Source organism: Neodiprion virginianus, chromosome 1 (genome assembly GCF_021901495.1).
Source record: "Neodiprion virginianus isolate iyNeoVirg1 chromosome 1, iyNeoVirg1.1, whole genome shotgun sequence".
Taxonomy (NCBI): domain Eukaryota; kingdom Metazoa; phylum Arthropoda; class Insecta; order Hymenoptera; family Diprionidae; genus Neodiprion; species Neodiprion virginianus.
Genome location: NC_060877.1, coordinates 19,064,991 through 19,089,216, shown reverse-complemented (window position 1 = coordinate 19,089,216; position 24,226 = coordinate 19,064,991). Strand labels below are relative to the sequence as shown.

At 39.1% G+C, this 24,226-nt stretch overlaps 3 protein-coding genes across 8 annotated transcripts in view; 1 reads left to right on the top strand and 2 right to left on the bottom strand.

Annotated features, from left to right (window-relative positions):
• LOC124303013 (sialin) overlaps positions 1-24,226 on the bottom strand; it is a 112,387-nt gene that overhangs the window by 36,362 nt on the left and 51,799 nt on the right. For 2 of the 6 annotated variants that reach the window (XM_046759684.1, XM_046759731.1), the window contains exon 2: positions 885-964. In XM_046759684.1, coding sequence (XP_046615640.1) covers positions 885-915 — 31 coding nt within the window. In that variant the 5' untranslated portion in view covers positions 916-964. Of the gene's footprint in view, positions 1-884; positions 965-1,178; positions 1,200-1,879; positions 1,978-2,741; positions 2,761-3,617; positions 3,665-24,226 lie in introns of those variants that run through there. The other 4 variants (XM_046759711.1, XM_046759721.1, XM_046759692.1 and 1 more) reach the window with 4 other exon arrangements.
• Positions 12,272-12,871, top strand: LOC124310225 (uncharacterized). Its single transcript, XM_046774036.1, has one exon. The coding sequence runs from the start codon at positions 12,272-12,274 to the stop codon at positions 12,869-12,871; it is 600 nt and encodes a 199-aa protein (XP_046629992.1).
• Positions 19,077-21,866, bottom strand: LOC124310224 (uncharacterized). Its single transcript, XM_046774034.1, has 3 exons — positions 21,539-21,866; positions 19,407-21,479; positions 19,077-19,357 (listed from the first exon to the last, which is right to left on the bottom strand). Exons 1-3 carry the CDS (start codon positions 21,864-21,866, stop codon positions 19,077-19,079), a joined length of 2,682 nt encoding a protein of 893 aa, XP_046629990.1.

Below are 24,226 nucleotides of genomic sequence, written 5' to 3'. Positions count from 1 at the left end.
TCTTATCTCGGGTAGCTAGCTACTCTGTTAGCCAAATATCCCCAATCAAGTGAAACGGATGAAAAATATGATGACAAGTTATGTATATAATTAGAATCTTCGAGGAAAACAGTAATTACTTCTGTTTTATAAACGTTTACGTTGCTTAAATATAAAAGAACGACAAAATAGTATATCAATGCTGAAAAACAGATTAAAAATGTTATGCACCAAATAATATAAAAATCTCAATAATAGTATTTCAAAAGTAGAAAATAGTTTAGTTACAAATTTTTGTGAAACTTCAATCTTTATCATATGTTTGCTATTAATTACGGCCAAATAATTTCTAAATCAAATTAACTGTCATAAAAGTCGTGGTCGTGGAAAAATCTCGAGCGATCTATCCCTCAAAAAGAAGTTTTTAAAGTAGTATTCTCTTAGAATCCATAACCCATGGGGTGTGAGAATAATTCTATAAAAATGATACAATAATAGTTAGTTTCAACACGAACAAATTTCATACTGGCAAGCGATTGACAGTTTACTGTGAGTGAATACTGAATGATGAGATATTACATATGAATACTTCAACTTGTGCGGAAGCACTGTGATTAAAAGAAATCATTTTGATAATGTCCAAGCTGGCTCAGAGGAGGTCATAATACGTATTTCTAAAGGTCATTTGTGGTTGATAAATCACTAAACGATTCTTGGCTTATAAACTACGATGTATTCGGTATTCATGATCTCTGGTCAGCCGATCATGACATTGTTTTTACATAAATCCGATTGACCCCTCTGCCTGTCAAATCTGAGATAGCTCGCAAGCGACCTATGTCACAGATTCGATATTTTTCTGATTCTTAGTTTATTTAAATTTACATCAAATTGAAGGTACTTACCACTTGCTAATTTCACAGTTTCCACCGACATGATTATGTCACAAATTGTAAATGAATCGAGGCTTCTTTTTTCCGAATATCTGCAAAGAAAATATCGAACTGTTGTACACTATAATCAACAATAGTGATATGCAATAAATCTTAATAAATACCGACGTTTTAAACGGATTCAATTTAAATTAATAGAGTTTCACATAGTTTAAGCCGTGTATTATTCCGGTATATTGCCAACATTTGTACTATAGTGATGGCCAACAACTCGATCAATTGAAATTGGATTCCGTTATTTCTTACAATTCTATGGACACATCGTGGTACCGCTCCTAATTGCACAGATTACAGCTGATAATTATGAGCTGATTGTGAGTATCAGCTCTTTACATTATAATTGGTACTCATAAAACGATTAGCTGGTAAGATATACTACCTGTGTGTGTATACACAAGTGTTTAGTTCTACTTGGAAATGAAATGTGTACAAACCCATGTTAAATTTATCTACTTCTGTACAATGGCTGATTCCAGGTTTTATATTTTATTGAAATCAAGAAAAAATACGTCCAATATATCTCAAGGGTTTTTAGATTTAAAATGTCAATGATAAACGTTCCTTCGTACTATTTCTTTAATCAAAATGTACGTCGTGGAGAATGAGAACTCGTTATCGATGTATTCTAGGTCATTCGCGCTACAGGGTATGGCTCCAAGATTTGTACAAATATGAGCCTTAGCAATTCATAGCCGTCAAACGATCATTCTGAGGGCAAAGTTGTGCTGCATTTTTTCCCATTGTCCAATCACCTAGTCATAGTATTTACAAAAAAGTATGTGTGTATTAAAAGGATGATCAAAAAATTCTACTGTTATATAATCGTATGAAAAAGAAAAAAGTACAGCATAACTTCGCTCTCAGAAAGATTGTTTGAAAGCTGTGACATGCCATAGTTTCCACTTTTGTTTTAAACTAAGGTCAACTCGATATGGTATTAAACTTACCAATTGTACGGCACTAATTTCTCACAAGTGAAAACTATTAACATGTTGCAAAACATACGAAATAGTTATGTAACAGCCATGTAATGCGTCCGACCGAGGTTTACGACTATTTGCGCTGATCACTCTGCGGCACTGTTCACGAATGTTATTGATACAGTAGAAATAAAGTGCGAACAAAATAACATGTGTTCTCAAATATATATTGTATGACAAGGGACAAAAGTTGGCGATTGCGACGAGTGTGATGTTTGCGCCTCAGCGAAGCGAACGCGGCAATCACTCAAGTAGTGATTAACAGCTTTTGACCCGAGTCACACACGATAGTTTTTATAACAAGTGAATAAAAAGTGATCGGGCCTTGCGTGGCAGTTTTGCGGGACGTGAGTAACCGATTTCTTATCCCTGGGGATGAAAGTGATTTTCCAAATGACAAAAGTGAAGCAATCGTGGACTGCGCATGCACCAACTTATCTTTATAATACTGAAATGAAATTTTCCATTTTAGTCCCATTAAACAACTCTGCAAAGCCCAACTTTGCATGCACGTGTGATAATAAATATCATGCGGCAATCTGTATACACTGTATGAATCAAACACAGATAAAAAATATTTCACCTTGACCGCTTTTCTATCCTAATATTATAAAGAGGTAAAGTTTGTTAGTGTGTATGTAAATTGTAACCTCTAAAATTACTGAACCGATTTTTAAAATTCTTTCATTTATAAAAAAACTAATCTATCCCTGAGTAACATATGGTAGGTGTGACAAATTTATCTTTTCCGAAAAGTAACGAATGCGCGAAGGTGCCAGCTCACTAACTATCAGGAGAATTCAGATAATTCGGCCCTATCACAACTCACCTCTGCCGCAACTCTCCTCAGTCTCTCCTATAATTCATTTTGATAAAAATAAGTTTTTAATTTGAATTTTGAATAATTCTAAATTAGTTGGAAGAAAAAGCATTGCTTGACTGTTTTATCGGCGTGCGTTAACCAAATGGTTAGATATACGTAAAAATAATGTAGTACAAAAATATCGGTCATCAGTTAATCTAAAATAAAGTCATCCGTGTAAAGCCGGGACGGGTTGGATAGTTGATTATGAAATTACGCTTGTTCCAGAAGTTGAGAAACATATATCTTACAATGTGAATCTTTGATCCAATGAAACATTTTATTTTTCTCTGTGTGAAATAGCTTTACCTGATTTGTAGAACTTCGTATACCTGTTTATATCTTTAATAAACTAATAAATAATGTCTTCGAATCCAGCAAGTTTTTATTGATTTTTCGAAATAATTTCATCTGATGCCTTTGTTCAAATAAAGAAATTCACGGGGGATTTCGTTGAAAGGAATACAATATTCTTTATTTATTGCACGAAATAACGAGCTTCAGGTTAATATGAATAGTTGTAATAACGTTCTTGCCTTAGACTCATCTAACCCACAATGCAACAATGGGTGCATGACATATCCCTACATAGCGTCTAAAAAGACAACTATGTGCACAGAGGTAGAGACCTAGCCCACTTGTCTAACTATACAACAGCGCCTCTAGTGGGCTCACTAATGAATGCGGTGATATTTCTGACAGCCTTAAATTGTATTGAACTTTGAGGTTTAAAAACAAATTTTGTTATTTTTAGCAGTAGGAAGTGGGTAATATTAATTGTCTCACTGCAGGTAGATTCGATACGATAAACAACTTTTTATTAATTGAAAAAAATAAACGTACGTGTTCTTTTCCACGTGTTACATAAAAAACGGAGCAGACTCTCTCTGTGTACCTCTTGTACTTGACTAGGCACACCAGCGCTCCTCTCGTATTTTTTCTCGCACTGACGCCTCTCTGTCAATGGCGCTCACAAGCGTGCGAGATTCGAGTATGTCAAACTCTCATCCAACAACAAATATGGTTATTTCAAAGATTTAGCTAATAAATTGCTATGTATGTGCGGGGTAACTACAGTCTTTTGAACTGATCCCAACTGTAACCCATTTTAAACATACTTTGTTTGAAAAAAATTTTTATTGTTCTTCAATTGCAGAAACAATGAATATTTATCGAGATACACACGTCGATTATGTAAAAAAAGTTAATTCCAAAGGTCCCACACTTATCTTACATTCATATGTATGCACTGATTTTTCCAATAATTTACCGATGTTTAGTAAAACTATGTCGTTCTTTTTCTGAAAACGCTGCAGTATATGCAGTATGTCAACCGTATGATACCTTGGACATATCTGCCAATTTTCTAGGGTAATGTATTAAAAAGAATACTGGTAAATTATATATGAAACAAATTCGAAATGTCTTATGTGAGGTCCTTTCACTCTTACACAACTTCTGATACTAACTGTGAATATATAATAACAGAATACTTTTTGTGATGTCAATAATTTGGATATTTTTTGTGAGGTTCTTTTATGTATAATGAAACAATAACTTGGGATTGAAGGACAATATGTTATACACTTTTTGTGATATCAATAATTTTGGTATTCTTGGTGAAATATTTTTTACATAAGTATATTTATAATTTAATATACATTCTTCTATACGTATATAATATAATCATAACTAGTATTGAAAAACTATGGTACAAAATATATGTGCATCTACAGAATAATAACTTGTGCATTAGGGTGTTTCAAAATAAAAAAAAAAAAACATTCACTTTCGAAACCTTGGAAAGGCACTTAACATATACAGAACCAAAGTCATTGACAAATCTACTTCGAATATTTACGATGTAGGCTATATCAGGCCAAGACATAGTAGCGAGGTACATCACAGAACCAATAGCTTTTCTATACGGGTAGTTAATACCTTCGCTCACATTCTTTTCTGATAAATTCAAACCAGGCTTAGCTGATGTATCTGTAGGACTAGCATCATCCATTTCAAATATTTTAATCACTCTTTTACAATAATTTTCTTGACGTATAAAAATAGACTGTCTTGCCTATCTTTTACAATTTGAATGCCTACAAATCGATCAGCATTACCTACCTTTGCTTCGAATTCATCACACATAACTTTTATACCACTTTGTATCTCACTGATACTTTCACCAAATATCATACCATCATTTACCATTAAGACCAGATACATAGTGGGTTCACTGTTACTTGATTTTGTAAATACAGATTATTTTGATCTATATTTCATAAAACAAAACTTGTTCAAGAAAGCACTGCATTTATCGTTCCAAAACTTTGAAGCCTGCTTCAGTCCGTAGAGAGCTTTTCTCAATCTACAAGCTTCGGTAGCGGCATCTGAAACTTGGAGTCCTTCTGGGATTTTGATATAAAGCTGGTCTTCCAATTCGATATATAAGAAAGCTGTTTTGATGTTGAACTATATCATCTCCAAGTCTCTATTTGCTGCTAAGGCAAACAGGATACCGATTGGCTCATATTTAACCACTGGTGCATATGTGTCAATGTAGTCTATGCCATGACACTGCATAAAACCTCGAGCAAATAATCTTGCCTAGAAACGACTCACATTTCTGGATGAGTCTGTTTTTAATTTGAAGACCCATTTGATGTCCAAGAGTTTGGTGTTACATCCTCGATGCCTTCTGCCTCTAGATATTAAGCATTTTTCTCTAAATAATAATCATCATACGATTTTATTCCATTTCTCATTATCCGCTTTGGAGCGTCGGAATAACCGTTACGACGCTCGCCTAATAATCACAACAAAATATATTGGTATCGAAATGTGTTTACCGTATACCGCGAATTCGGAGCACGAATCCAGAAATAATTAATAAGAAGACAGTTCGACGCGAGACCCCGTGCTGTATGGACGATTCGAGATATTTATTATATACTGCTCGAAATAAAATATTATTTGAAACCGCAACAGGCCATCTCTGTCCTGCCTATTTTATTTAATTCTATTTTTATTGACTCTTACAGCTTGCACGGTTCGTTCTTTTCTTTCCTTTTCTTAAACCTAAGTAAGCCGCCTGTATGTGAATGCCACAGGGATTCCTTTGATTGTTTTCTAAATACTAAAATAAATGCCCGAAAATACTGGAAGGTATTTTCAAGGATTAGACATCTGGCGCGCACATACAGAGCAATAAACCACCCATAAAAGTGGCACGTATATAGAATACTGCAACAATAGCATAGATTCGTTAGTAAGCATAAACAAGGGACGAGGGGTTCTTACATGCACCCGTGAGTAGAGCGATAGTGGGCATAACAGTCCCACTACCCTGGGCCCCGGGGCACGCAAAATATTAACAAATTAGAATTCACTAAATATCTTCTCTTTTCCCTGATTGGTACCATCTTCCGGAAACCGTGGAAAACCAATCAAGGGGATTTTCCGTTTTTTATATATTCATCAATTAAGAACGATAAATACATTTAATTTTTTTCTGATCGGTTCCCACCTTCTTAAATAGTAGTGAACCAATCAGGGGTTTCTTCCGCTTAGTCTCAAAATTCTAGGAGAGAACCCCGTTCAACAGATTTCATTTTTTTATCACGTCACTTTAGAACTTGAGAACTTCATGTCTTACATTCTAGAAGACATCTGCTTCAGATTTTGAGTTCATAGAGAACACTACTTTTCAGTTTTGCTCGACCATATTAATTATAGAAAATCTCGTACTTGTCCAAACACTTATTGATATACCTTAAAAATTACAATAAACATTATTTTTTTCTATGCCACCCTAAATCTGGCCTTAATGAAATTTATTCAATAAACTTAATAGATAAACAAAAAAGACAATCTTCAACTGCCCACTGAGCACGAAGTGCCGTCCACAGCCCGTATTACCAAACCAACGTAAGGTAAGTGATATTTTATTCATATTCAGCGTTCGACTCATTCAACCGTCCTAAGTATCGCATCTTTCCGGCAAATCTATGGGATGAGTTGTGGTTTTCGTTCAATTAATGTTAGGCGCAACCCGTCCCATAACATTAGCCTCTACCTTTTTGTATTCCTGGAGCGTAGCTATGAACGCGTTAGACAGCGCAAAATTTACATTAAGATTTGTAGAATAGCTTCTTGTTGATGTTGAATCACCATGACTTTTATTCAAGTTTTGCTCATATTGGCCATGCGGGCGTCGCGGGGTCGCGTCGTGGTCGCTCTCAGTGACGACTCAAACGACTTCTGCCATTGCAATTGTAACACCTAGTGTCCGGATGACATTAATGCACGTCTCTAGACTTTTGAGATTTTCCTCTCTTCTTTTATTAATCTTTGTTGTAGGTTTGCAAGACTTTGTCTTGAGGGATCCGTGTTATCCGAAGCGGTAGAAAAATTCGATTACAGAGATGGAAACCCACTCATTGTCAGTATTTTTGAGTTTAATGTTCGTGGCCGTGTTGATATTATATAAATTCAATATCGTTGGGTGACGGCCAAGGATGAAAAGATACACTATTTGTTAAATTTGCTTAGTTCTGTAGGAGGATTGAATATTCGGGAGCAATAGAAATGCACACGTATTTATCAGTGGAAAATATAATAATGAAATATTCGTTTATTCTTTGACTGCTCTGAATAACGTTCTTCTTAAGACTAACGAGTAGACGGGAGATCACACATCTCTCGGCTACTCTCACGCTTCTATCCGTGACATTAGTTCGCACATATGTCGCCCAATCATGTGTGCGCTCGCGTAAGAGCGCACTTTTTTAAAAAAAGTTTGACAACCTTTATTCAACACTTTCCCGGTTAGAAAACTCTTTTAATGATTTTAATCCTAAAGTATCACACAAATTCTTGAACTGTTGTCGCGGCAGTGCTTTGGTAAGTATATCACTTTTTTGTCGATTGGTAGGCACGTACTCAACAACAATTTCGCGACTCGCATTTTTTTCGCACAAGAAGTGATAGCGTATCTCAATAGCCTTCGTCCTCTTATGGAACTCCGGATTTTTTGCCAATTTTAACGCGCTTTGATTATCTGTAAATAGAAATGTCGTTTCGCTCTGCCGACATCCAATTTCGTCCAAGAGTTTACGAAGCCATATTGCTTCTCTCGCTGCCGCTGTTGCCGCCACATATCCTATCTTTTGCCGTTGACTCGACCAGGTTATTAACCCTCCCGCTTGGGTAAATACGAAACCGCTCGTTGAACGACGAGTTACTACATCGCCCGCATAATCAGTGTTACAATACCCGACTAGTTTTTCGTTTTTGCCGTGTTTATACAGGATTCCTAAATCCTTCGTTCCGACCAAGTACGCGAATATACGCTTAACTGCCCTCCAATGCGCATTACCGTGTTTACTTAAAAATTTTGACACTGAGTTTACTGCGAAAGCGATGTCAGGTCGTGATACTACACAAAGAAACATTAATGAACCGACCGCTTCTCGAAACGGTACAGTTTCGATTTCTTCTCCGTCTTCAACACCGCCTAACACCACATTCGGATCAGCTGGTAAACACACCGGCTTCGCATTGGTCATGCCAAATCTTTTGAGTATTTTCTCAATGTACTCGCTTTTGTGTATGAATACGGTTACCGCTTGTTTGTTTTTCTCGATCTGTAACCCCACGAATTTTTCCGCGGTTCCGAGCGTGATTCTAAACCCCCTTTCTAAGGACGCTATCACTGACTCTAATACTTTTATCGAGCTCGACGCTATAGCCCATTATCTACAAATAACGCTAATATCACATCAGCGCCACTTATGCGCCCCTTATAAATACACGGATCCGAATCACACTTATTAAGCTTAAGGGATCGTCTCAGTGTGAAATTTTCAAAAAATTGTTTTTTTTTTTTTTGCATTATCGTATAGTATACACTGTTCTAAACATTCTCTCAAATTTTTAAATCAAAATTCAAATGATTACGGTCGCTACAGCGTTTCTTGTAGAAAGGGAACGGGTTTTCTACCTGCGCGAGTACTAAGATGCTTAGGTTCTATAACCTTGCAGAATAAACTGTCCAGGCATTTCAGTTCGTTTTTGACATCCACCACGGATAGACGTACGAGAGAAACCCCCAAGAAAAAAATCAAGACCTGGCATCGCCGATTGATCGTAAGTAAACGATTTATATAAACTTTTCCAACTTCAATCTTTAAACGCGTTTTTCTCAGAATGGTGTTTTTCAAAACGGTTTCCACTCTCAAAGAAAGAGTTTTAAAGATATCTAGTTCCAATTTCGGGAGAACATTTTAAACGTCATTCTTTATCGCGCTATGGAAGCTTTTTTTTTTTTTTTGAAAACTTCCTATTTTTTTTTACGAAAAACTGTCGAAAAAAAGGGCCACATTCGACACTTTTTGTTCAAACCGCCGCCATTTTGTCAAATTTGAAAAAAAAAAAAAACCCTCCATAGCGCGATAGCGACTTTCCTACAGATCAATAATCTTTTTGGAATTTTTTTTTCAGATCAAAATTGCGGCCGTCATCGTGGAAACCGTGCAGCACCTTTTTTTTTCACGTGAAATTACAACAATTTATACAACAATGATGCACTCAATAAATAAACTTTAAAAAAATCATTTTGTATTCTTCATAAACGTATTTATTTATGAAAAAAAAACCGGACCGATTAGTTTATGTGAACATTAAAAAAAAAATTCGCGAAAATCAGTGATTTTTCGGAGTGTCACACTGAGACGATCCCTTAAAGTCTCTTGGAAACGCACTGAATTTCTCGTTCCAGCACCTTGGTGCCTGTTTCAGTCCGTACAGTGACTTACAAGGAAAGTCTTTCCGCTGACATCCTTCGATTTTGATGAAATTTATATATGTTATTCTACATCAAAATCTAAGAGACATGTTTTTTTTTCATCGGCGGAAAAACGTTTCTAGGGGTTGAAATTATCCTTTGAAGTTAAGACCTTCGAGGGATACTTTTCAGGTTTCACCTATTTTCACTTGAGATAATCGAATGCACCCAAATGGATAATTACCTTAATGATGAACGATGAAAAATGCAACTGGTTTCATATCGGGGGGTTTCATAGGAAGAAAGTTATAGGGGTTGAAATTCATAAAATCGTTATAACAAAAAAACTATTGCACCTATCTCAATGGATTCAATTGCACTTGAAAGAGCGAAAAAAAATAATACATATGGGTTTTAATAATACATATTCGTGCTTCCATATCCTTGTTTTGGTGATCAATCAAAAGTCCCAATCGTTCACGGAGACCTTTTTGGATGGTCTTTTTACGATTTTCGATGCTTTTCTTATCGGCCTGCCATTTTTCAATTTCTAATCTGTATGAAATATGTATAAGGCACTCGAAAAAACGAATCCATGCGTGCGGTGATGATATGCCATATTGTAAATGATCTTCATTTATTTTCCTCTTCAAAATGTTGTCGATGTCGTTGAACTCTTTGGATGTAGCACCGCAAAAATAACATCGTTGAGTGGATGCAGTAGATGTTAGTGAATTGCAGAAAAAAAAAAAAAATCCGACCAATAGAAGCGGAGATATCGAGGATTACCTGTTTTTCATGTTTTACAACATGGCGGACCCAACACAAGGAAATTTTGTTGGATTTTGGTGGTTTTAGGCTTCTCTAATGACCCTCTACTTGTCCTAAAAAAATTAAGAATTAAGTCCTTTTTGCCATTTTCAAACGTAATTATCTTGTATTATTAGACAACAATAGAAAATTTTTAAGAATCAGTAATGATTTGTTAATGAAAATGATAGTCGAATCCGGTACAATAATAATTATATTTATGAAAAACAAATCACTCAAATTCGCACCCTACTGCTGTGCACTTCGCATAGTATAGTATACATGCCGCGCCAGCACGCGCCGTGCCTGAATTCCCGCGTTCATTTATTAAAAAATTCACCATAACCAGAGGGGAAACTCGGTGCACCTAATTTTTTGGTGAGGTATTACTCAGGAGTGTATACAATAACGTGGCACTTAACCAGTATTAGAGTTATTTAGAATTAACTTTTACTCAATGTGAACATAACTTTTTTCCGCAGCGAGCACGAAAATTTACGGTAGATCTTTACAATTTTTGTCGCTCGGTGTATGATTAATATAAGAAATTGCAATGATATAATAAGTGTACTTACATCCAGGAAGAGACTTCATTTTGCAGAATTAAAATAACTCAATTCCACTTGAAGATATATCACTTTGAACACAACGATATTTTTCTAGCGTAGCGCAAGACCGACTATACCAGCTCGAGCGTTGTGTTACGAATAAGATCCCAACGGCTAAATACAACACCTGCAACCTACCGACCCTTGAAAAGGTTCCCCGAAATACCCCTCTACCTGACCCCACAGGTAAAATTCATGAATATAAACTTCATTTTTCGGTTTTTGGCCAGCGATTCGGGATTTGGAACCACTGTGGACCGGTGGGAAGGTTTCGTTGTAATCTATTCCTTGCTCCTGCAGGAAACCTCGGGCACACAGCCTTGCTTTAAATTTTGACTGTGTTTTTTGATTTTCAACGATCTTGAACACCCACTTATAATCTATTAGATTCATTGCCTTTGCTCTTTTCACTAATGTCCAGGTGTTATTTTCCTCATGCGTTTTAGCCCACTTTGAACCGTCGGGGCCGTTCATTGCCTTCTTAAAACTTTGCGGCACCCGATAATCCACAAAATCTATCTCGTATCGTTTAGGAAGTTTTATACTTTCCCGATTTCGAAGTCCATATAATTTTTCCGGTTAAACACTTACGTTACTCGGCGCTGCTGTTTCTTGGTTCTCACTTTCGAAGGAGGCAGTCTCTTCATTTTCATCGTCTTCTTCTGCGACGACGAATTCTTCTTTCTCCTCCTCGCTCCGACGCAACTTTATTTCCAATTGAGTCGCTCCTTGGTCATTTGCGTCGTTTACACCCAAAGTCTCGTAAAATACGAAATCTCTGGACACTGAGACAGTTTTCGTTTTGGGATCATACAGACGATAATTAGTTGAATCAGCTCGATACCCTACAAGTATCATTTTGACGGCTTTGTCGTCAAGTTTTCTTCGCAGCTGATTGGGTACATGTTTATATGCAACTGACCCAAATATTCGAACGTGTTCGAAATTGGGTTTTCTCCCTGTCCATAGCTCGAAAGTAGTTTTTATATTTTTCGTCAATGAATGCGTCGTTCGATTGATTATATAGACAGTATTACTTACAGCTTCGGCCCATAAGTGCTTCGGTAGATCCTGGGCCTTCAACATCGTCCTTGCACTCTCTGCAATGGTACGATTTGCCCTTTCGGCTTTGCCGTTTTGTTGCTGTGAAGTAAATACTGCTTTTCAAATGTCGCGGTTGGGTCGACATGGGCTCTAAACATATCACGTAGTCCGTGACGCCTTTTTTCGCAATGAAAGTCTTGAGGCGTTTTTTTGAGGTTAGCCGGCCACGTGCAGAAGTGCAAGGTACCAAAATGGATAGCGAACTCTTGAGAATCACAAAGTTGAAGAGACTGGAGGATTGGGGAACACGGAAGTTTCAGGTACGAACATTAATTCTCGCAAGTGAAGCGCTCGAGGTCACAACAGGAGAAAGCGTAAAGCCCGAGTTGGAGGCAAATGCGAACGCAGGCGTGATCTCCGAGCACAGCAGATTACTTCGAGCGTGGAGAAAGCTGTATGCAATAGCTCAGAAAATCATTGTGACGACGGTAAGTGACCAGCCACTCCTTCACATTATTAACGGCGAATCAGCCAGAAAAATGTGGCAGAAATTGCACGATATCTTTGAGAATAAAAGTGAGACGGCGGAACATATCCTCCAGCAACAGTGGTATACCATCGGCAAGGATCAGGGAAACGATATTCCTACACACATAGCGAAGGTCAAAGATCTTGCCCAGCATCTCAGCGTACTTGGAGAACCGTCCTCCGATAGCATGGTCATGACAAAAGTTCTCATGACGTTGCCTCTGGCGTACTCTCATTTCACAACGGCTTGGGAGTCTACAAGTGTGAATCAACGCACCTTGTCAAATTTGATAGCTCGAAGAAATACGAATCGGGGCCAGTGATACGTAAGGAAACAGCGCTTTCTCAACAAAAACTATGTATAATAAAGGAAAAAACTCGAGTAAGAGTAATTCAAAGAGTCCAGGCAAATGTTTCAAATGTGGTGAAATGGGACACTGGAAACGAGACTGTGATAAAGCAACGGAGAAGAAGTACCCAAGCAACGACAAGAACAATTCTCAGCGAGGCGCAGCCTTCGTGGGAGAAATTATTGCAGCGACAGCGGTATCCACGCCAAAGTATTCGACGGAGTGGTATCTCGACTCAGGCGCAAGCCAGCACATGTCGCCCAAGAAAAAAATGGTTTGACAAGTACGAGGAGTTTTCAAAACCACTTCCGGTGAGAGTTGGTAATGGGGACATAATCCCTGCGACAGGTAAAGGAGAAATCGATTTTTTGGCTTACGACGGAGCAAAATGGGTGAGAAACTACCTCTCGGGGGTGCTATTTGTACCAAAGTTACAATATAATTTGTTTACACTTTCTTCAGCACTAGATAAAGGACTAATTATGATATCTGACGATCACACTTGTCAACTACAAAAAAAAGACAGTGTGGTTGCAGTGGGAGACAGAAAAGGGAACCTGTATAAAATGAGGTTTAAAGTTTGTACTCCAGAGCTTGAGAAAGAAAAATTCGAGGAAGCAAATATTCACATCGGAGAGGGTGAGATTTTGAGGTTATGACACGAGAGACTAGCGCACCAAAACGTAGCACACGTCACCAAAATATTAAGGAGTTTGGGAATCTCAGTCAAGGCGGAAAATGATTGGTTTTGTGAGGCATATATGCTCGGAAAAATGTGTCGCAGACCATTCCCAAGAAGCCAAACTCAGTCAACGTCACTGGGAGAGCTAATTCATGCGGATTTGTGCGGGCCCATGGAACATCCCTCGATTGACAAGTCAAGGTATTTTTTGTCAATTAAAGACGATTACTTGCACTATCGAAGTATCTACTTCTTAAATTCTAAGTCAGAGGTCACGGAGTGCTTTAAAGATTTCTTCCGGAAAACCGAAAACGAAGTCGGCGTCAATGTCAAAACATTGAGAACTGACAACGGTCTCGAGTTCGTTAACAGAGAAATGGAAGAGATTACAAGACTGAAGGGAATTAAATACAAGAAATCAGTTCCATATTGTCCCGAACAAAATGGCTCTATCGAAGGAGATAACAGGACGGTGGTTGACGCTGCGAGGACCATGCTGCATGCCAAGGATCTTAGCCTCAATTTGTGGGCGGAGGCAACTGCCACAGCAGTCTATGTACTTAACCGCACTGGTACAAGCAGTGTAGCCAGGAAGACACCATACGAGTTGTGGTTCGGTAAACAACCAAACTGTGGGAACTTTAAGATTTTTGGAACGAAGATTTTCACCCGTATTCCAAAACAAAAACGAAAAAAATGGAGCGTGAAAGCGAGAGAAGGGGTATTTGTCGGCTATGACGATCTTACAAAGGAATACCAAGTGTGGTATCAGTCGGAAAACAAAGTTCAGATACACCGAGACGTGTCTTTTCTGCCCGAGAATTTCCAAAGATCATCATTAAAGGAAGAAGAGGAAGCCGAAGTCAACATCCGTCCAGAGAAACACCGGGAAGACGAAGAGAATAATCTCGAGGATAATATCGAAAACGATCTCGAGAATAACATCAAAAACGATCCCGAGAATAATGTTGAGGACGATCTCGAGGAAGAGCGCCCACATGAGCCAACGCGCCAACTACGCAACCGAGAAAACCTACAGAGATCAGCAAGGTACAATCAATACATTGTAGATTTTGCTGAAATTTTTTCCACAGAAGGCCAGGGCCCGTTGACCTACGAGAAAGCTGTTGACTATAATGAAGCTGAGCTGTGGAAAGAAGCCATGTGGGACGAAATGAATTCTCTTGCCGGAAATAAGACATGGAAGCTGGTGAGACCGCCGGAGGATGGACCAATACTGCAAAACAGATAGGTTTTTCAGAAAAAACCGACGCTTGATGGTTCAGGTACAAGGTACAAAACGCGTCTGGTGGTTAAGGGTTTCAGTCAAAAGCCAGGCATTGATTTTGAGGAGACGTTTAGCCCTGTTGCAAAATATGCGTCCGTCAGAGCTGTTCTGTCGTTAGCTGCGGCATCAGGGATGTTTCTCGTCCAGTTCTACATAAAAACAGCTTTCCTCAATGGGAATCTTGACGAGGATATTTTCATGCACCAACCAAAAGGATTCTGTGATAGAACGGGACGAGTCTGTAAGCTCGAGAAAGCTCTATACGCTTAAGCAGTCCGCGATGTGCTGGACCAAAAAGTTTGCCCAGAGCTTGATGAGGATTAATCTAAAGCCTACTCAAGCCGATCCGTGTATCTTTACGGATGAGAAAAGCGACGAAAAATTCATGCTTGCTATCTATATCGACGATGGGTTAATAGCGACAACGCGCAAGAAAAAAGCGGAGAAACTGCTGAATCATCTCAAAAAGGAGCTGGAGATAAAGGTCACACCACTAAATTTGTAACTTGGGATAGAAATACAACGCATGCCAGATGGGTCTCTGTTCACTCACCAGAGCAAATATACTCGGAAGATATTGTAGCGCTTTCGAACTGAGGACGCACACGCCGTCGCCATTCTGGCTAACCAACATCAGGATCTTACAATTAGTCTGCAAAATGCCGACAGCGATGAGAAAGCGGTACAGGCACCGTACAGGAAGGCTGTCGGAGGTCTGTTGTACTTGGCAACAGTTACGAGGCCGGATATTGCATTCGCTGTACATGCTGTGAGCCAGTACTATGAATCACCGAAGAAAATCCATTGGAATGCGGTCAAGCGTATCCTCAAATATTTAAAGGGGACGAGTGACCATGGAATTGTTTTTCCGAGGTGTCAAGAAAAAATAAGACTTTCAGCTTATAGCGACGCGGATTTTGCGGGGGATAAAGTCACAAGAAAATGGACGAGTGGTTTTCTTATTAAAATTGGTAGAGTCCTGGTAGTTTGGGGGTCGATTAAACAAGCATCGGTGTCGATCTCGACAACAGAGTCAGAATATATAGCCGAGAATGAAACGGTCAGAGAGTTTATTTAGGTAAAGAGACTGTTCAGCGGTCTAGTCAAAGATGATGTATTAGAAAAACCGATCATGCTAATCGACAACCAAAGCGCAATAAAACTCGTCAAAAACCCGGAATTTCACCGCAAGACAAAGCATATTGAAGTGCGGTACCATTTCATTAGAAACGCGTACGAAGAAAAGATCTTCGAATTAGATTATATAAATACAAACGATCAGGTCGCCGATAATTTTACAAAGCCTCTAAACAGAAACCGGTTCGAATACTTGCGTGCTCAGCTGGGGTAATTGCAAAAGAATAAGCAATGTCAACCCAAAGTGGGAGTGTGAAGTAAATACTGCTTTTCAAATGTCGCGGTTGGGTCGACATGGGCTCTAAACATATCACGGAGTCCATGACGCTACATCCGCACGATATATTATATTTCTTTTGTTTTTTTTCTGCTTTGTGATATATTGTCACATGGCAGCCACGTTATTCTCTATATCAAAACACGTTTCTCTGAATCTGTATTCATCGTGCCTTTTGTAATGTTATACTAATAAAAATAACCAAATTTCAAAACAGTTGCGGCGTGTGAGGTGACGACGTCTCGAGCACGATTCCTCGATCCGCCAGGTACTCACTCAGTCTTCCGTTTTTGTATTCCCCCTCATTGTCCGCACGCACTCTTTTTATACGACTGTTAAACTTGTTGTACACTAGTGCTACGTAATTTTTAAACTTCTCGAACACATCGCTTTTGTGTCGAATGAAATATACATGAAAATAGTTTGAGGCTACGTCTATGAAGGACACAAAGTAGTTCGCTTTTCCTAGTGATTCTACTTGAAAAGGAGCACACACATCTGTGTGCACAAATTCACCCGGTTTTACACTTTTTCTCCCGATTGTTTCTTTAAACAGAAGTCTACGCGATTTTCCAAATTGGCACGGCTCACAAAAAAATTTTTTTCTATTCGAAAATTTTACACCATGAACTAGACCACCCTTCACCATATCACACAAGGCTTGGCTTCCCATGTGTCCTAGACGTTCATGTCAAACTCGTAAATTCACCGTTGACACATTCACTTCGTCTGTTATTTCACGTTTCCGGGATATTCGAAAAAACATACGGTATAGGTTGTTATTTTGTCATACACCTACCGCCATCAATTTTTCATCTTTATAGATCATAATACTGGAGTCCTTGAAAACTACCTCGTACCCCTCCCGTGTACACGTTCCCACCGAGAACAGATTCTTCCGAAGACTCGGCACACAAAGTACGTTTTTGTTGACGTGAAACTTATAGGTCAAAAATAATTTATTTGACGACGATTTTTGTTCGTGCACGAGGCATAGCGCATCCCACCTTTGTTTTGCCGTATCACACGTCACAAGCGATTTAAGTTACGATGTCTCGATCGTGGTTGAGATTAACACCATTGCCTTCGCGTTGTCTTTGTGCCACGCGGCAATCACTGCCGGCTCAGCTACTACCGGTAGCCTTCTCGTGCCATTTACCACTGCACTCACACCCGACGCGACAAAAAGCGCTTTTAAATGTTTCTCACATTTATTTCGTCCAACATTTTCTCTCAATACACACGAACCGTTTCACTTCCAGCAAGACACGTGCTTGCTATAGACGAAAAGCCGCCACGCGGTCTACCGTATCTGACGGAGAGAGAACGCGTTTTTTTTTCTTAATCCCTTATATTCAGTACTTCTACGTTATGCATCTGGGCCCATAACTTGTTAAATTTGCTCAGTGCTGTAGGAGGATTCAATATTCGGGAATACTAGAGATGCACACGTATTTATCAGTGAAAAATACAGTAATGTAATATTCGTTTATTCTTTGACTGCTCTGAACAATGTTCTTCTTGAGACTAACGAGTAGACGGGAGATCACACATCTCTCGGCTACTCTCACGCTTCTATCATGCACATTAGTTCGCACATATGTCGCCCAATCATGAGTGCGCTCGCGTAAAGGCGCACTTCTTTAAATAAGTTTGACAACCTTTATTCAACACTATTCGCACTCGATTATGCTTTCATTCGACGTTTCGGCAGGACCCCGCCTACCATCATCAGGTTTCTTTAACGTAAAATGAATTCACACGATTTTACATGAGAACTATATGGTGTTTACCTTTTAACTAATGTACAAAAATGCCAATATTTAATCTTATTATTGAACTACTGTGTGAAATTAAAATATTCCAAACTTACATATATCGACATTCCTTAGCACTTATGATGTTTGTCACTTTATTTTGTGAAATAATTATTATAAAATGACTCAATATCAATCGCGTAAAACCCGAAAACTTATTGATGTAAATGTCCCAATAAAAATTGAGCATCCGTCAGTAGTTTTTGTTTATGTTGTTAATATCAATTTTGATGTTTCACAATTGGGTATCATGCTTTGTTCAGTTGTATATGTACAACAAACAATAGGTTTGATGACTTTATCTTACATTATCCGTATCCGGCTTCCTTCAAGTTCAAAAAGTTTTTTTTTACTTTTTTAATTTTGTTGTTGTACAACGGGTTGTACATAACTTAGATACCTGCCGTTTGGGCTTGACTCAAATTCAGTATGTGCAGCGATATTTGTTAATACAGTATTGTTTGTTTTGCTATATATGCTAGTATAATATTGCATACAATCATTTTAGGAAAAAATATTTTTACAACAACCCAAGTATGTTTATAATATGTCTTAAAACTACTTATGTAATGTAATGCAATGTAACATTTATTTATTGGCCGTAGAACAAAGTCCTCTAACGGCCATAAGGCATACAATTATGTAATTATTATTATTTATACAGAGTGGGTACACAGTTTTTGTTAATTATATCAATAATATACAGATATTCATGTATACCGATATAAAAATAGAAGAAAAAAGAGAAGAAAAAAAAATTTTTAAATTAAATAAAAATGAAATGAAATAAAATAATAATAAACGAGGAATCGTATAAGATTTTAGGTAATATTAATTATATGGTCTTTCAGTATCAGATTGCTTAACACAGTAAAATAAAAAATAAGAATTTAATTATGAATATCGAAACAATTATAATATCGATCACTAGGATTGAATAGGTTTATCTCACAGCACTGTATTTCGTCAAGACACTGCTAATCGTAGTTTGTTTGCTCCATCGCGTGAAGGTAACGGAAACATCGCTTCCTAAATTCCTCCAGTGTTGTTGCTGTTGTAATGTCCGGCGGTAACGTATTCCAGAGATCAGTGCCAGTAATTATGAATGAGTTTTTGAACATAGTTGTCCTTAGAATTGGCGCAATTAGCATATCGGTTCTGTTATTATCTCTGTGCCTGGCTACATTATGATTAAGTCTGATGTGCTTTCCTAGCAGGGCATTTTTGTTGAGTACAAGGATGCCGTAGAAGAGACAGCCTATTAAATATAGGCGACGATTTTCCGGTGAGAGCCATCCGAGATTAACGCGGGCCATTGATGTGCTCGCCAAGTCGTTTTCGCAGTACGAATCTGGCACAGTTGTTCAGCGCAACACATAACTTCTTCTCCAGGTTAAGGTTTAGATTTGTAAGAGCTGTTGCACAGTAGTCAAATATTGGGAGTACCAGACTGACGACCAGCTGTCGCTTCAATGACACCCCGACCTCATTTACGGATTGGCGAAGACGGTATAGTGTTCGTGACGCTGAGTTGCATACTCTTGTGACCTGATAAGTCCATGAGAGCCTCGGGTCGAGCAAGACTCCTAGATACTTGAAGTTGTCAACGTATTCTATTTCTTCCTCGCCCAGTATACGTTTTGGTAGCTGATCGACATTTATGGAATTAATGTTAAAGGCGCTGCCGAAGATAATCGCTTTTGTTTTTATGGCATTCATTTTGAGTCTATTTTCCTTGCACCACTCCATAATTGCCGCAAGATCTTTGTTAATCTTGGTTACACTTTCTTCCAGTTCGCTTAATTTACAGGTGAGATAAATAACACTATCATTAGCGTAGAAAAGATGATTGCAGTAGCGCAGACACGTGGGAAGGTCGTTGATGAAGAGTGAGAATAGCAGTGGTGCTAATACGCTGCCTTGTGGGACTCCCGTCCAGCACTCTTGCCACGAAGATATATTTTGTCCATTTCTCACCGCGTGTTTTTGGCCTGCGAGGTAAGAATATAGCCATCGAATGACCTCCGTTGAGAAGCCTAGTCTGCGCAGCTTGGTCAACAGCAGTTTGTGATCTACCGAGTCGAATGCTTTTGCAAAATCCAGGAACACAGCTATGGTCATCATCTGTTCGTCTATTGCAGCACGTACATCATCTGAAAATCTTAGGACAGCTGTCTGTGTGCCCATACCGGGCCTGAAGCCAGTTTGATAAGGATCAAGAATATCATGGTCATCAACATATTTGAGCATTTGATCAAAGACAATGCGTTCACAGATTTTCGACATGCCGCATAGGATAGATATTGGCCGCAGGTCCGACAGCGACTCTGGGCTTAGAATTTTCGGTATTGGCGTGATTAGAGACGATCGCCATTGAGTCGGGTAGCAGCAAGTGTCCAGGGAGTTATTTATTAGCTCCGTAATAAGCGGGGCAATCAGATTCTTCAGCATTTTCAGTGCTTGCGCAGATAGTCCATCAATCCTAGTCGCTCTAGAGGTGCCAGCTGCAAGATGTTTCATGACGTCATCGATATTGGCATGGGTAAAATGAAAATTTTCGTTGGCCTGCACTCGGCTCAAACTAGTCAATAGGCCGTCGAGCGGTGGAAGCTTCCTGCCTGCAATTATTGTTGCATAGTAATTGTTGAATGCCTCGATATTAAAGTTCAGCGCCCCTCGCGACTTTGTTGAAGCCACCGTGAGACCAAGTCTGTCCATTTCATCCCAAAACTGCCTTGTGTGACCTGAGTGATTGAAAACTGATTGTAGATAGTTTGCCTGCTCTTTTTTCCATAAAGACTGTGCTTGTCTGCGTATTTGAATGTAAGACTCCCATGCTTCACAGCGGCCATTTCTTTTGAATCGTCTGTAGCATTTGTCTCTCTCTTTACGTTTCTCACTCAATTCCTGTGTTAACCAAGGGGTTGGGCAATGCTTTGCTACAAACTCTTGAACTGGAACACATTGGTTGATGATTTCCTGAACCAGGCAATTCAGCTTGTCTAGGTGCTGGTCTAGTGATTGCTGAGTACCGTTAGTACCATCCAGCTCATGTTTTCTTCTATTGATCAGTTCTGTGGCTGCATCAGAGTCAATCTCTTTCCATGATAGGCATTTAATGATCCGTCTTGCCGGTTTTGGGTGTTTGTATCTGAGGCAGATGTAGATAAGGTCGTGAGATGATAGGAAAGGTTGACCTGATTGACCCCAGGCGTAAAGTTTAGCTAGGTGACTGACTGCGCATACATCAATCCAAGTGCTCGCTTGTGCTGAATGATTGGTTAGCTGTAATGGTACAATACTCAGTCCGGACGTATCAAAGAGGTCTCTCAGTCTTACTGCTTTATCATTTGTTGTTTGAAAATCTGCATTAAAGTCCCCTAAAACACATTAAATTTGTAGTTAACTATTCTAGGTGCAATATCATCTGCGAACAGACACATGTATCCCACTTTCGGTGGTCTGTAGACAACAGCAACCATGATCTTGTATTGTGACGGGCCCCAGATTTCTGCTATCAAATATTCTGGAATGATTACCTGCCCATCTCCAGCGGATGAGCTTAGTAGACGGAAGTTGAGTTCTTTCTTGATATACATCGCCACGCCGCCTCCTCCCTTATTGTGCCGATCAACCCTCAGAATGGTATATCTTGGCAGTTCGACTTGTTGGTCCCCAGTAGCGTCATTGAGCCAGATTTCGACAACTCCAGTCACGTGGTAAGGATTAGTGCGGAAAAATTCTCTGAATTCATCAAGATGAGCCATTAAAGATTATGCATTTAGGGAGCAGATATTAAGTACCGAGAGTTCAGTTTTGCTGGTGATAATCGACGTTATGAGAGACCCGAATAATTAGCGTGAGATATCCTGCAGGTCCGTAGACGGCAGGATTCTCACTGCTTGCGAGTGTTGAGTTCCTTAGGAAGACAGCGCCATCAGCGATCCAGATGTGCTTTCGTTCAATTTGTGAAAATGCCTGAAGATCCGGTCTCCAAGCTGATGCAGCTGGGCTGGCTGACGATGGTTGACATGGATTTTGCTTTCTGGGAAAGAAGGGTTAACATGTTTAGCAGTTAGGTTCTTCTTCTCTTTCTTGGCATTGATCACTTTCCTGCAGCAGTCATTGTTCTTCATCATGAGAACGATTGAGCGCGATGCTGCTGAGTTTCCATTTTCACTTAGCCCTCGAGCTCTTGACTTTTTGCCCATTCTGTATGCATTGACAATTTCACTGTTATCCGATTGTATACCTAGTGCTTTAATAAGGGTGCCAGCCAATTCTTTAAGGTTTTCACCGTCTGCTTCAGGAAGCCCGTTGACGATTAGCTGGTTTGATACCTGGTTGCAGGCGGCACATAGTAATACAGCTTCGTTAGCCGCTGAAAGTAAGGATTTTGCCCTAGTTGTTTTTGTCTCAACAATGCTAAGCCGGCGGTCAAGGTCGTTAGCTAGACTTGCTACTGTTTCAACTCGTTCGGCAGTATCTTGTTGGGCAGACCTAAGTGCCCCAATGTCTTCCCGAAGCGATGCTAACTCATTTACAATCTTATCCACTTTGGATTCACACGTCTTCAGTCTATCCAGTTTACTATTGATGGATTCTAGTAAACTCTGAACCAAGCTGTCAGTGATAGAGCACGCTGGGCACTGAAAACGTAGCTGTTGGATAGCCTCAAAGTCACTGTCAGCATTTAATCTAATGCTGACACATTCTGTATGAAAGCTGTGTTTACAAACAGCTCCAGTAGAGAGTCCCTCCGTGGCCCGAGCAATGTATTCGAAACAGAGCGCGCACGTGACTTGAGGCATATTTGGCACTTTGCTCACCGATTAACCTTAAAATTCCACAGCCCGAGAATAATAATTTGTTTGAATAAAAATTCTGATGGGAGTATTAAGTCACAATGAATTTTATCGTTACACTCAACTAATAAATTTTTCGGAACTGAATGAGCACACGTACGATTTTATGCGTAGCTCAATTCGTCCGTATTTGGTAAATAAACGTAAGCGATGAAAAACACGTATACTCTGTGATAAGATAACGGGAATAACATAATATTGATAATTTTATATAAATTAAACTTTGAGCTCGAATAACTTTTGAACCAGTAGACTTGGCAAAAAATCGTAGGAGACCTTTTTTATAGAGCGTCGAATTTCCTACAAAAATATGTACTTCTCATTCTTGTAGGTCAATTCATCACCAACGTGAACAATTTAAAAGAACAACACACATTTTTTACATGTTATTTCCATAAGAAACTTTGGCGGGAAAGCGGAATATCTTAGAGTTAATATTAAGAGCTGAAATTTTTAGAGGTTTTTTATTTTTATTGATTTAGAAGCGTTTGAGCCCCTGGGAGCATACAAATTCGAAAACACCCCTGTTAAGGGACACCCTAATGTACATAGTATAGATACAGACGAATGAAAGATAGAAACAGGTAACATACAAAAAATAAGAGGCGCCACATTAAGCGTGCGCAAGCACCAAACTACGAGCTTTGGATGTAAAAGAACTTCACGAATCATTGAATAGGTCTAGCCACTAACGGCTAGCATTACCTAAAAGGCTTAGTCTAGCGACAATCACCCTGTCTCTAAAGTCGCCAGAGCACAGGAACAGCAAATAGAGAGTTATTAAGCCTCAGACCAAGCAAGGAAACTCTAAGCTGGAATTAAGGTAAAAGGTCAACACAATCTATGTAGCCATTCCAGAACTTGAACAGAAAGAGAAGGTCATTCAATGACCGCATGGAACGCAGGCTACACACCCTCATGCTGAAAGCAATGATTTGATAGTCATGCTCTATTGGCTTCAAAGGTTCACCTTCTTTAAAAGCCAAAAGCCTGAAAAATTTGAGCTGCATCATCTCTAAAGAACGACAGATGCAGTCGGTATAAGGAGACCAGATCGGGGAAGCATACATAAAAACAGGGCTCACCAGGCCATTGTACAAGTTCAGCGCAGTTTGCAGTGAGTTGAAGTCCTTACAAGATCGCATTACAAATCCGAGTGACTTCATGGCTTTATGAATAGTCTCAGTAACATGAGGAGTAAAAGGAAGTTTAGAGTCTAAGATCACTCCTAAATCTTTAATCTCATCCACTTGACTAAGCAT

Coding starts and splice junctions, on each gene's coding strand:
- LOC124310225 (XM_046774036.1), top strand. CDS start 12,272: ATGGATAGCGAACTCTTGAGAATCACAAAGTTGAAGAGACTGGAGGAT.
- LOC124310224 (XM_046774034.1), bottom strand. CDS start 21,866: ATGGCTCATCTTGATGAATTCAGAGAATTTTTCCGCACTAATCCTTAC. Junction 21,480..21,538: donor ACCGAAAGTGGGATACATGT/GTCTGTTCGCAG, acceptor AATGTGTTTTAG/GGGACTTTAATGCAGATTTT. Junction 19,358..19,406: donor CGAGCACATCAATGGCCCGC/GTTAATCTCGGA, acceptor TATATTTAATAG/GCTGTCTCTTCTACGGCATC.